Here is a 13,040-nt window from a genome sequence, read left to right as displayed (position 1 = left end):
TACTTACCTACTCTCTCTCTCTCTCCCTACCTACTGTATTTCTCTCTGTCTCTCTCTCTCTCTCTGTGTCTCTTTCTCTCTATCTATCTATCTATATATGTTTTCGTAGATTTTCACGGGTGTAGGTATGCTGGTCTTGTTGTATTTGGAGAGAGAGAGAAAGAAGAGAGAGAGACAGACAGAGATAGAGACAGAGATAAATACAGTAGGTAGGTAGGTAGGGAGAGAGAGAGAGAGAGAGAGAGAGAGAGAGTAGGTAGGTAGATGTTTCCAGCTCTATTTATTCTCATGATGGAGAAGGAAATCGCTGACAATCTGCAGCACCTAAAACTTTGTTTCTGCTGGCACAGCACTTGATCAATGTAATTCCCATCAACCACTCTAATTAAAGAGCTTTCCGAAAGGGGGGGGAAAAGTTTTTGAACTCTGCAAGCCTCTTGAAAACGGGCCCGTTTTTTTTCCAAAAAAAAGAGAGGCATGAATAGCCTTTAGGGGGCTTGCAGAGTGCTCGGGGGGGAGAGCAAAAAATGGCCTAGTTTTTGCAAAAATGGGCCCGTTTTTTGTCAAAAAAAATGCATGCATAGCCTTTAGAAAGCTTATAGAGTGCTGCTGGGGGCTGGGAGGGGGAAGACGGGCTGTTTTTCGCTCATTTCTGCCTCCCCAGCCCCCAGGAGCTCTCTAAAAGCCTCTATAATGCTATGCACAGCCATTTTTGTGAAGGGGGTGTGACTTCGGGAGGCAAAAATGCTGCATTCGGTGTATAAGACGCACCCAGATTTTCAGCCTCTTTTTTGAGGCAAAAAGTATACCAGTATACAGTATGCCATTATTGGAAACAACTGATTGTAAAAAAAAAAGAAAAGTCTTTCACAATTTTGCATCTGCACAATTCGAAAGGTTTAACTCTAAGAAAACTCACCTCTATTTTGTCATAACCAAGATGAAGACAAAGATCTTTAAACAGGGAGAGAGGGATAGATCAGGTGTGTCAAACTCGTGACCGGGATGTGTCACCTGCTGGCCACGCCCACCCCTGGTTTAGAAGGTAAAAGTTTGCCTCACACATATGTGCTAGTTGTTCCCGACTCTAGGGTGTGGTGCTAACCTCCGTTTCAAAGCCGAAGAGCCAGCATTGTCCGAAGACATCTCTGTGGTCATGTGGCAGCATGACTAAACGCTGAAGGTGTGCAGAATGCACTTTCCACCAAGGGTGGTTCCTATTTTTCTACTTGCATTTTTACATGGTTTCAAACTGCTAGTTGGCAAAAGCTGGGACAAGTAACGGGAGCAAACTAGAGATTCGAACCACCAAACTGCCGACCTTTCAGATTGACAAACTCAGCGTCTTAGCCACTGAGCCACCACATCCCCCAGCTCAGTGAAGGGGGAAAATGTGACAACAATGTGACAATGCAAGTCTGAGATTGGGGGGGGGGGGTTGTTTATGATGTTTCAATCAGATCTTTTTTGTTTGTTATAAGGAAAAGCAAGCTAAAAATAATTAAAATACTGATGCAAGGGAGTTCTTAAAACAGAGGAACCTCACAAGACTAATTTTTAATAATAAAAACCAACCTGCAAAATGTTTAAGCTTTTCTCCAAGCAAAGGCATTCAAGACTAGCAAAATTATTTAAAAATTGTCTGCATCAACAAGCTTACTGGGCTGTGAAAGAAGTACTATTTAACTTACAGTATCTTGCTAAACCCCACAGTTTATAAAACACAAAGGCAGGGTTCACAAATAAGCAGAGAATGTTGCAATTTGTGAGGGAGACACTCTGTGGGAAACTATCAGGGCTTAAACCACAGTACACGGAAAGGGGGGGGTAGTCTACTCGGGGTAGAAGCAATGGTAAATCATTTCAATTGTGTTTAAATTATGGGGACATGTCCATGAAGATACCAGGAGTCATGTTCAAATAAAAAAGATGTTTCTTTATTGTATGTATATAGGCCTATACTCCTTACATTCATTGGAGAACTGTTCATCACAATGCAGTATATAAAGAAATAAGTTTATTCTGTTTAGAATTACATAAGCACTTCTTCGTAACACTCCTGAATTACAGCCATGAGAAAATTCTTATTTCGTTGATTTACGGCACATTTGATATAAACCTGGAATTTTAGTTAAAATACTTGCTAACATGGGATACCATTTAATAGTTCACACATTCTAAACCATGATGTGTGAAACGTCACCACTGAAAGCTTTATTAGATGTTTTTCTATTAAATTCACAAAGCAATTTGAGACAATATAATTCTTTATATTGTTTATTGCCAGCAGAACTGTCTTTGAAGCACAGATGAATAAACAGATAAAATGAACACCTTTTGTTCTGCTCTTATTCTCTAACGAACACTTGAATGAACGTTGACAAAACTTAGTTTTATTTTATTGTGTACAACACTTTACTCAGCCCAACCACCCCCTGCTATATTGGATCAACACTACCCTTGGCTGCAAAATTTGTTGCTTGTCAAGAAGAGACCAAGTTGGAATAAGCTAATATATGTGAATAACAGACTTGCCATACAAAGCAGTTATGATAACAGGTAATAAAAGGATTTAGAGTGCTATGCTCAGATGAAAAATAAGGTCATATTTTACTCTAATTCAACATCTTAACCACAAGTTACTCCATGTAATCAAGAAAACAAAACAAAAAAGAAGGTAGGGCAGAACATGCTGATTTTGTTTTTGACATGGTTGGAAGAATAATATCAAGAGCAGCTGCAATGTCAAGAATGTGGGAAAGATTTGTAAACCAAAGTTCATTTTACTGTGGTGAAAAAGCAAAAATTTCACTCAAAACAAAATGCAGCTTACATTTTTTTAAAAACACTCTGAATTTTTCCTAATACTCACAATAGATTATACTATATTTGTGTGAAAGTTCTGAGTTCTTTAGTATGTCATTCTGTTGAGAATTAGGACAACAAAAACTCTTCTTCAACCAGAATATATGTAAGATTTTAAAATATTCATAGTAAAAATGTGCCAAAACTTTTTTACAGGCAGTTTAAATCGAGTTATCTTATTCAGCAAGTATATAGGTTAGCTTTTTGTTACAAAATAATTAGATCTCAAAAGAATAGGGCCAAAACAGAACTAAATGCCCTTGACTGCTAAGTAAATATTCAACTTCTTTTGTTAATGGACAGCACGCTCTCTTAAGTAGATAACTAAAACTACCGGTACAGAGCTGCAGAAAGCAACATAAATATAAAGGACTTTGACCACAGGACTGAAAACTGATGGAAAGAGGGGCTAGACACTGAGAGCAGAAAAGAAGCACGGATTGTTTTTAGAAAGAAGAAATTAAAACATTCACACATAATTATTTAATTATATCATATTTAAATTTGTAAAATAAGTTGGAATATCACAAAACAGAAAGGATCTCCTTACTGCAATCCCATATTTGGATACTATACATAGATTGATATCCAATTTGTACATGGAACTGAGAACTAAAATACTAAAAGCTATATGGTTTGCATCACCAACTGCGGATCTCCTATTTATGGGGCTGAGCAAATCCTTCTCCAGATCCAATAATTCCCACAAATATAAACTTACCACATATTGACTAGGCTTGCTCAACATATTACGTAAGGCTAAATGACAATTAGATAATTTATGGCTCAGTGTTGTATGGAACCTGACATTTAAAACCATAATTTGATTTAGACACAGTATAAGAACACAGCAACTATGTTTTTATGTCCTGTATATTATTTTGAATCCAACTGGTAAACTGGAAGATGGTGCTTGAGAATATGTACACTACCTGGTTAAGTGCCAAAGAGGAATTCTATCAGTCAAAGGTAGATTGTCTGCAATGGTGGTTAATCTACGGCCAGGATTAAGATGTTTTCAGGGATCTGAAAATAAACACAAAATCTGTTTAAACACATCAATTCCTTCTTGGAATTTGATCAATGAATCTTGCCTAACAACTTTACCCCCTTTGGCTATAGAAATAACTTTTTACACAGGTTTGAACTCAAGGACAACTAAGTCGTTCTATTTGTAGATGTCAGCATGTAAAATACCAAGAGTTTCTGACAATCTTAAAGTATCCTTGCTTTCCATGCCAGGAACAACATCTCAGAGATAAATTCTCATATTTATTTAAGAAATAAAACACACATTAAGTAGCATAAACATATAGGAAATTTTCCTGAAAGGTTTGCCTGGACTTAGCAATGGATTCGATGACATAGTGTATATATCAATGTAAGCGAAAGTAAATGGAAACAGGTTTCATTCTGCAACAAAAAAACACAGTCACTATTACAACTGAGTGGGAATATATTTACTCCCTGGATGTAACACACTACCATACTTCAGTCTCATTTAAATATTATGCATTGGAAGTATGATGTTTTGGATCCGATAAGGAAGAGGCATTTCAGATGGAAGGAAACATAAATGTAAACCTTTGGCAATTCATTAAGTCAGCAATTGCACAATCATAGAAACAGATCCATCTGCTTTAATGAGTCACAAGCAGGATCTCTCATGCATCTTGAGAATTTCTTCTGAATCAAATGTGGAGCACTGAATAACTCCATGTATCATCCTACTCTTGTTTGGTCATTTAAAAAAAAAATCTGGCTTCTAAAACTTGTGCTCCCTTCCTAAACAAGCTGGCAAAATGGAGGTGGATAAAGAACGACCCATTACATTTAAGATATTTGAATATCTACATTCTAAAAAATGTCTGCAATATTTCTATTTAGTTTTCTTTCTTGGAATTCAAACATTCCTCCAAACCATTGTGAAGTCTGTATACTTTTGGCTTACTATTTTATGAAAGCTTGACAACTCTGGTTCATAAACCATCATTTATGGCTTTAAACGTTGCATGCATCCAACTAACAAACTGTAATGATTCAAGTCATAGCTCAAAATGTGAAACCAGTTTGTATCTGGTCACATATGGAGTTATTCATATACTGGTTTCTTTCCCTGAAACCTTAACTATTCTATAACTTCTATACCATTTTTCATAGTGATTTGAAATAGCAATAATAACACTTAGACTTATATACTCCTTTACAGAGCTTTACAGCCCTCTCTAAGCGGTTTACAGAGTCAGCATATTACTCCCAACAATTTGAGTCCTCATGTCACCCACCTCGGAAGGATGGAAGGCTGAGTCAACCTTGAAATCGAATGAGATTAACTATACTGAAAAGATCATTGATTTGATTCTTCCTGGTATAACTGACACGTTCACTTAGAATCTTCTCTGGGGCAATATTTTAATGCTGCTGAGAAATCTTCAATTCTTTTTTCAATGTTCAGGGTGGTCTTAAGTTGAGCCAAAATTTCCTGATGATTCAAAGTGCCAGCAAAACATGTCCCCAACTAACAGCTGCAGCAATTTTCCTTCATAATTGCATTGTTTTTAACAAGACGGGAAGAAAAATGTGTGTGTGAGGGGGGGGGGGGGGAGATGGAGAAAGAACCCTGCTCTTCATCTTGTCCAAAGCAAAGACCTGGATTTGGTCAAGTAACATATTCTCTTGCAGTCCCCACCCCTGCCAAATTTTAAGTTAGCTCTGCCTGAGTAGCTGCAAAATAGCTAGCCCTGTATATTGCAAAAGCCAATCAGCTTGCAAAAGAATATTTTATGTCATCACTCTTAAACCAACAATGGGAAAGTTAATAAAGAGCAAAGCTGATCTGAAAAACTTGATGTACTGAGACTTAATGGTAAACTCAGTGACCATAGAATAAGACATTTGTCTATAGATCGGTAAGTGGGTTTTTAAAAAAAATTCACACAAAATGCAGGTAGTCCTCAACTTATGGTCACAAAATCTTTGTTACTGAGAAATTTGATGTGAGTTTTGCCCCATTTTACGGCTTTTGTTGTCACATTTATTAACTGAATCACTGCAGTTGTTAAATTAGTAACACCGTTGTTAAGTGAATCTGATTTGCCCATTGACTTTGCTTGTCAGAAGGTTGTAGAAGTTGATGGCATGACCCCCACGGCACTGCAACCGTCATAAATGTGAGTCAATTGTCAAGCATCCAAATATAAATCACGTGACCATGGGGATGCTGCAATGGTCATAAGTGTGAAAAATGGTCATAAGTCACTTTTTCAGTGCTGTTGTAACTTTGAACAGTCACTAAATAAACTGTTGTAAGTCACGGACTACCTGTAATCCATTATCTCAGTAGAAGAAATAAACGTGAGGTCTTGAAATAATTAGCATTGGATTAGTGGTATTTCATACACATTCATAATTTTGAGTATTTTTTTTAAAGTGCATACACATGAAAGATGATTGAAACATTAAATTAATAAATAATATAGAACGTGTGATGTTACATTATTTAGAATAATAAAAATTAAATGACTGGGAGGTGTTCCCGCAGGATCTTCCAACAATGTGACAGAATGAAAAATAGAGAGTGAAGTGTTGCTGATATGCCATCACAGGATCAATTTAAATGTGCACATATTGTCATAAAGTTCATAGCTGGTCATGAATTCTTAGGCAAAAATATTTTCATGTAGTGGTGGAAAATTTAATGGAAATATCAATTTAAAGCGCAATCCCACATACTGGAGAGTATAAGCAGAGTTGTCATCCTTAGCTTCTTGAACCTCTCTGACCACCAAGATGAAGAAAGCCTTTCCACTGCCACTATTTCAATACTACCTTGTTTCCGTGAAAATAAGCCCTCCCCAAATAAACTCAATCTGGCTTTTCAGCGCATGCGCTAAAATAAGCCCTCCCCAAATAAACTCAATCTGGCTTTTGAGGGCATGCGCTAAAATAAGCCCTCCCCAAAAATATTGCAACACAGCAGCAGCCATGAGGTGACCACACTCGCTGCCTCCTGCACTTCAAAAATAATAAGATCTCCCCTAAAATAAGTAAAAGTGGTTATTGGGGGGGGGGGGGAAACACGGTAGAAACACACTTATACTAACTATCCCCCAGGAACCATTACATTAATTTTTGAGCTCATCAAGTAAACAAAAATCTTTGCAGTAGTTAGGTTCTTTATCTCACCCAACCTGCAATTTTTGTCTGTCCTTCCTTATATATTTCACTGCAAAGTGTTTAGAACAAACACCCTGATTAGATCCTCTTGATTCTATACTTATTTGCCTACTGCCCTATCTTCTCTTTTTTATGACCCCATTAAAAAAAAACTATGTTGCCTCATTCTTTGCTTTTTCAGGTTTCTTGTTTTCAATTTTCTAATATTTCTATAGGCAAAGTTGTACATCCTTAGCCAATTGGACAATTTTCCTTATTTTCATTATTGCTGGGCTGCAAAATATTTAATTTCTTGAAAGATCAGACATTCTGTGCCAGCATATCAGTTTGATCAGCCTCCATTACACCACTTAAAGCATTTGTGAGGGATAGTTCATTGAAACTAAATTTTAGTAGATGAGAAAAAAAGTCATTTACTACTCTACACGTCAGGGCACAATCTGAGGACATGTAACACAGTATAATGTGCTGAAGTTTAAAGAAATCTGGTAAATATCCAGATGAGAATGAGGTCCTTGATGCTTTCTGAGCTTGGTTGTTTTCTTGCACAGGTTTCATTACCCAAACTAGATAACATCACGAGGGCTAGCAGAAATCTCTGCAAGAAAACTATCAGATTTAGAGAGCACCAAGGACCCATCATTTCAACCCTGAGCTACAAACATTCACCTTTAGATGAAAAGAGATTTGGGGCCCTGATGTTTGCTATTTTTGTGGAACCAATACAGGCTATAAGTAAAGCTATATTTCTTTTAACATAAATATGTACCGCTGCATACTACATATTTATTAGCTACAGCTGTATAAACCTCTTGTCTTCAGAGAATATAAAAAAAAACCACAGGACAGCTTGGTTGATCTGCTGTAATATATGGCAGGCAGGCAGGCCATTGCTTGTGCGCTCAAAACCTTCACATTACAGTACTTTTGAGATTTATCTTCAAAGCAATACTGGCATGAATCATTTACCACTCAAGACCTGGCTTGATTTTACATCTTTCCCATTCGAAATGGCTCCTTCTACAACAATCTACCTTTAGAGCCCTAAATCAGCTATACTTCATTCCCCCCTCCCCTCCAGTTTTTATATTCGCTGAACCTAAGTGACTGACAGTAATTCCCTAAATTTATGTCCTCAAGTTATGGGTTGTTGCAGTCCAAGACAACACCGAGTTCCGGGAGATGGGCGTTAATCGTTTTGGCATCTGTAGATCTGCCAATTAATTTACTTAAAGCAGAAAGTTTATGAAAGTCAACCTGTAAATCATAAGTCAAACTTATGAAAGTTTGGGTGGTTACCATATTTCTCTGCTGGGTAGGACTCTGGATTCCCCCTTGATATTGCCACCATCCCATGCCCATCCTTTCATTCCTATCAGAAAACCCTAGGGCCAGTTTTCCACTAACGTCAGAAGCGAGCCTTCTCATCCCCTGCACTCCCTCCTCCCTTGTCGGGTTGAAAGACAGCACTTATTCCGCATAGTCTTTCCAGTTCAAACTCCTACCTGTAACTCGCCAAGCACCACTCGGCAAGACACACGCCTTCCCCTTGAAAGCACATGGGTAATAACTAATCCCCCCCCCCCTAATCTCCCCGCCCCCTAATAGTTGGGACGCGTGGCCCTTCGCAACCAATCCAAAGACTCTTCACCCAAGAAAGAATGTGCTGGTCCCTCGTTTAATGCGCATGCGCTGACCGGAACGTGCTCGCGCTCTTTTTTTCTTTTTTAAAGAAGAAGCCAGTGGGCGGTGTTTCTGGAGTTAAGTCCCTCCTTCGTTTTGGACCGCCCAGAGAGCACCCGGGACGGACGTTCTACGTAAGAGGGATGCAGTGCGCACGCGCCTGCCGCAGTTGCCCATGGTAACCGAGAGCCGCGTAGAGGATGGTGAGTGTGAGATTGGAAGGGGGAGAGAGCCGGGGACGGAGGAGGGCGGGGAGGGCGAATTATGGTTGCCCCCCCACTCAATTTCCTGGTGCCGATGGTTGTGGAAGAGAGCCGTTCCTCGGGAACGGAGTGCTTGGTACGGAGGGGAGCCCGGTCCAAAGCGCTGGAAGTGGTTGAATGGGCCTGAATAAAATAAAAGGGGGGGGGGCGGGGTGGTGGTGAGGAGTGTGAATGGTCCCCTGCCTTTCTGATTGGAGAAACTGTTCAAAACGACTACCAGGAAGAGGAGGTTGAATGATAAAAAGGGTTAGGGCTTTAGTGGGTGTGCATCTCATGTGCTTACCTACTGTACTGTGCTCTTTGGAACTGTTAAGGGAGTCTGAAATCAGGATTCACTATTCATTTATGTGAGTTACTGCGAAGCCCCGGGTCTTATGGCGACCGTTTCTATCTGTGGCATTGGACTGGTGCCATTCAAAAGACAGTTTCTTAATCTTATAGAGACATGTGACTGTTGAGGAGCTTAGCCTTTGTAACCTGGAGTCTCATGGGGACGAACTGACCCATTTTAGAAGTGGAAATGGCTCAGGTGGAGTCCTGACATTTTTTCCCCCTTAAGGTGCAAAAGTGCCTGAAAAATAGTGTTCAAATGCATCTTTCTAGAGGGTTTTTTATGTTAGAAAAAAAGGGATATTTTTCTAATTCTAATAGCCAGAGATTTTCTTTTGATTATATGCCATAGGTGGTCAATTTGCCCAGCTAGACTCCATCCAGAACATAAGTATTTAAAAGCCCTTCAGGTATCATATAAGAGGTTTCTTTTTATCACGCTAAATTAGTGATAGGCAGAAGGATTCTACACCTTATGTAATCCTACTGTCACATTCTGAACAGAATTGAGGGGCAGGGAGAGGAAAAAGTGAGGGAGCAAATGTGAAAGGGGATTGGTGATACTTACAGGGTAACTGCTGTTCTTTTGCTTGTGAATGGAGGACAGCTAGAATAATATTTAATAATAGTAATTATTATTAATTATTATTGCCTGACTCTCAGAACTCTGGGTGGTATTTAATAGTATGTCTTTGGTGAGCTATATTAGTTTGGCAACAATTTCTGATTAAGCTGCTGAAATAAAGAAGAAGCATTTGGGAGAGAATATTAGACTAAAGAGATCAAACTCCACTCAGATTTGCTACTAAAAACAATCCTACGGGCATAAATGTATGCCATAGAAAACAAAGAGGTTTATGGATCTTGGAAATCTGATAAAAAAATAAATTGGATTCCATAAACTCAAAGTACCCGTTTTCTGTCATTTAGGATGAATCAGAAATTGTCCTTTAATGTCCCTCCAAAATAAAGCTTCTGTCTCTCTTCCATTGCCATTTATAGTAGTTAGGGACATTAAGATAGGACATAATAAGTATTGAAACAGCAGCTTCCTTAATTCTTATATGTATATTCTGTACATTCCATTTAGTGTTGATATGTTGGTTACCTAAGCATGGTATCGGATTAGAAACCAGAAAAGTACGTTGTAATCTGGCTTTGGGCACAAAGCCAGCTAGGGGACTTTCTCTCAGCCCTAAGAAGAAGTCAGCAACAAAACCACTTCTAAAAAACCTTGCCAAGAAAACTGCAGACACTTATCCAGGCATGATTTAACAGAAAAAATATCTCTACAATATTTTCTTGGAGTGAAATGGGAGAACTAGCTGAGCAAGAACAACTTGACTGGCCAGTAGTCACAGCTCCGTAATAAAAATCTTTCTTATAATTGAAGAATAGAAATTTCTCCTTTTTGCATTAAGATTTTATTTCAGTGAATCCTGATGAAATATTGATATATCTAGAGCTTTTTGTAGTTGAGGTTTGTTTGGATTTTCCTTTAAAGAATATGATCTTGGTAGAAAATACCCAAACCTTGAGAGTCCCCTACAACCTGTAGCAATCTCTGCCATCCTTACTTTGTTCATCTATACTGCCATGTGGAAATTAATTATGTTATACATTCCAGCCTTAACATAATTGGTGTGTACTTCATGCATTTTATTTCCCTCAGCTTGATTTCTACAGATTCAACTTGCATAAGCCTTATGTTTCTCCAGTATTTCAGCCAGGAGTTCTTCCAGCTCTACTTGAAGATACCAAGGAATTAAACTTTGGACCATCTTCATTTAAAGCATGTCTATGAGCTTCTAATATTTATTATTTGTACATAATATTCAGCATGGTATTCATTTCATACTAAAAAAGAATCTGTGTTTAGAAGTAGATACTCTGGTTTAGATCTTTAAAATTGAAATTGTGGAATCGTCAGGTGACCATGTGTTAAGATAAGTAAGTACATATGAAGCTGAGCTGAACATCTGTGTGAAGAGAAAATAAACATTTTCCCTTTTATTTTACATTAATCATCAACTGAAATTGAAACAAGGTCACTAAAAGGATATCGTGTGCCAAGAGCTAGTTTCCAGATGATGATTTCCCCAGGTAGTGGGACAACAATTCCAACTTATTTGTATTTTTTGCAATTTGTCATCTCAAATGTGGAGGACACCAGACTGAGGAAGCCTGTTTTATAAACTTAAACTCGGGGCCTTTTTTGCAGAAATTTAATTATTTTGCAAAGAAACCTTGAAGTAAACCAAAAAACAAATCTTAGACTAAATCTATTTTTTGGAAACGGATAGGAATAAGGCACTTAAAATATGCTTAAGTTTGCAGAGAAGCTGAATATATTCTTTATACTGTATCTTCTTGAATAGTTACCATTTGTTTCTTTTCAGAAAGTCCATTTTGAGAAAAGGACTCTGAAAATCTAAGGCAAATTATGTTAATATTCAAATTAAATTAAAAAAATAAATACTAAGATATTTTTTGAAAAATGTGCCATATTTTAAGTGGTATCACCAAATTATCTGCAATTTAGAGAACCCATTAAATGTATGTCAAATAACAAAAATTGAATTCAGTGTGAGAGATTACTGAAAATTAAACTACCAATAATATACTTTAGAAAAATCCGTGATGTGACCACATTTAGAGTTCTGTACAATTCTGGCTCTAATTATTTAAAAAGAGGATGTTGTACAGTTGGAATAAGTACAGGAAAAGGGTAACTTCAGGGATAATTGAAGCAGGTGTGAGAAAAGAATGCAATTTTTCACATAGCACATAATTTTAAGCTATCAGTTATCACACGATGAGGTGCTTGTAAACTAAAAGGAGATTAGTCATATTAATGGTTGTTAAATCTTCTAATGGCTCTAAATAATATCAGCTATATGGGTCCCCCTGAATATTAATTACTGGAAAGCTGCTGGAGAGGGCTATTGCTATCATTTCCTGCTTTGGCCTATCAAATATGCCATTTGAGTAGGCCAGCTGTAAAGGAAACAGATCATTGTGCTAGAAAGGCTATATTTGACCTAAAAGAATTCATTCTATATTTTTTTTTACTTTTTTCTCTTGAACTCTTCTCAAATTCTGTTTCTGTATTAGTTGACATGGATTATAATTTGAAAATAAATATTTCTTTAAAAGTATTCCTCAAACATAAATATGCTATGAAATGGGATAATTCCTACTGATTTTTCCCATTAGGTAGTTTTTGGTTATACCATCTTCAAAAATAACAAAATGGTGTTAGTAATGCCCTACAAGAAATACCTCCCACTTACCAAAAATATCCCTGATACCTATCTGTATAAATAATATATATCTATATAAAGTGAAACAGATTTCTTTAAAGTACCATTTGTTTGTCTAGTTTTTTATCAACAGAGTCATCCATGCATGGAATTTATCAAACAGAGGCTGATGCTAATTTGGTCTGGGAGGATAAGTGAAGCCCATGATCATACAGCTGGTTTCTACACTTAAGGAATGTCTAGAATCTAGGTTTTTTTTCACTCTTAATCCAACATCTGCAACTAGTACACCACTTCATTTCTTTCAAAGTAAAAATAAAAATTATCCAGTCAAGATAAAATAACTGCTATGAAATAAATTTTAAGGACAGTGTGCCCTTTGGGAGGACTGCAAAATCTAAATAGGTGTTTAGATTTAAATAGGTGGTTTAAATAGAAATCAGTCTTTAACTTTATTTCT

At 37.4% G+C, this 13,040-nt stretch overlaps 2 protein-coding genes across 3 annotated transcripts in view; one reads left to right on the top strand and one right to left on the bottom strand.

Moving 5' to 3' along the window:
- Positions 1-8,612, bottom strand: part of SFXN2 (sideroflexin 2) — a 35,571-nt gene extending 26,959 nt beyond the window's left edge. Inside the window, exons 1-2 of the mRNA XM_081953727.1 lie at positions 8,547-8,612; positions 3,798-3,891 (exon numbers count right to left, since the gene is read on the bottom strand). The gene's annotated coding sequence lies outside the window, so the exon portion shown is untranslated. The remainder of the gene's footprint in view (positions 1-3,797; positions 3,892-8,546) is intronic.
- A 159-nt stretch (positions 8,613-8,771) lies between these two features.
- Positions 8,772-13,040, top strand: part of ARL3 (ARF like GTPase 3) — a 31,892-nt gene continuing 27,623 nt past the window's right edge. The window contains exon 1 of one of the 2 annotated variants that reach the window (XM_081953991.1): positions 8,772-8,927. In XM_081953991.1, the coding sequence (XP_081810117.1) occupies positions 8,925-8,927 (3 nt within the window). In that variant the 5' untranslated portion in view covers positions 8,772-8,924. The other variant, XM_081953990.1, reaches the window with a different exon arrangement.

The sequence above is a fragment of the Natrix helvetica genome, assembly GCF_964273705.1.
Source record: "Natrix helvetica genome assembly, chromosome: 5".
Classification (NCBI taxonomy): Eukaryota; Metazoa; Chordata; class Lepidosauria; order Squamata; family Natricidae; genus Natrix; species Natrix helvetica.
Note: the sequence above shows the minus strand (reverse complement) of the source record. Positions and strands in the feature narration are given on the sequence as shown.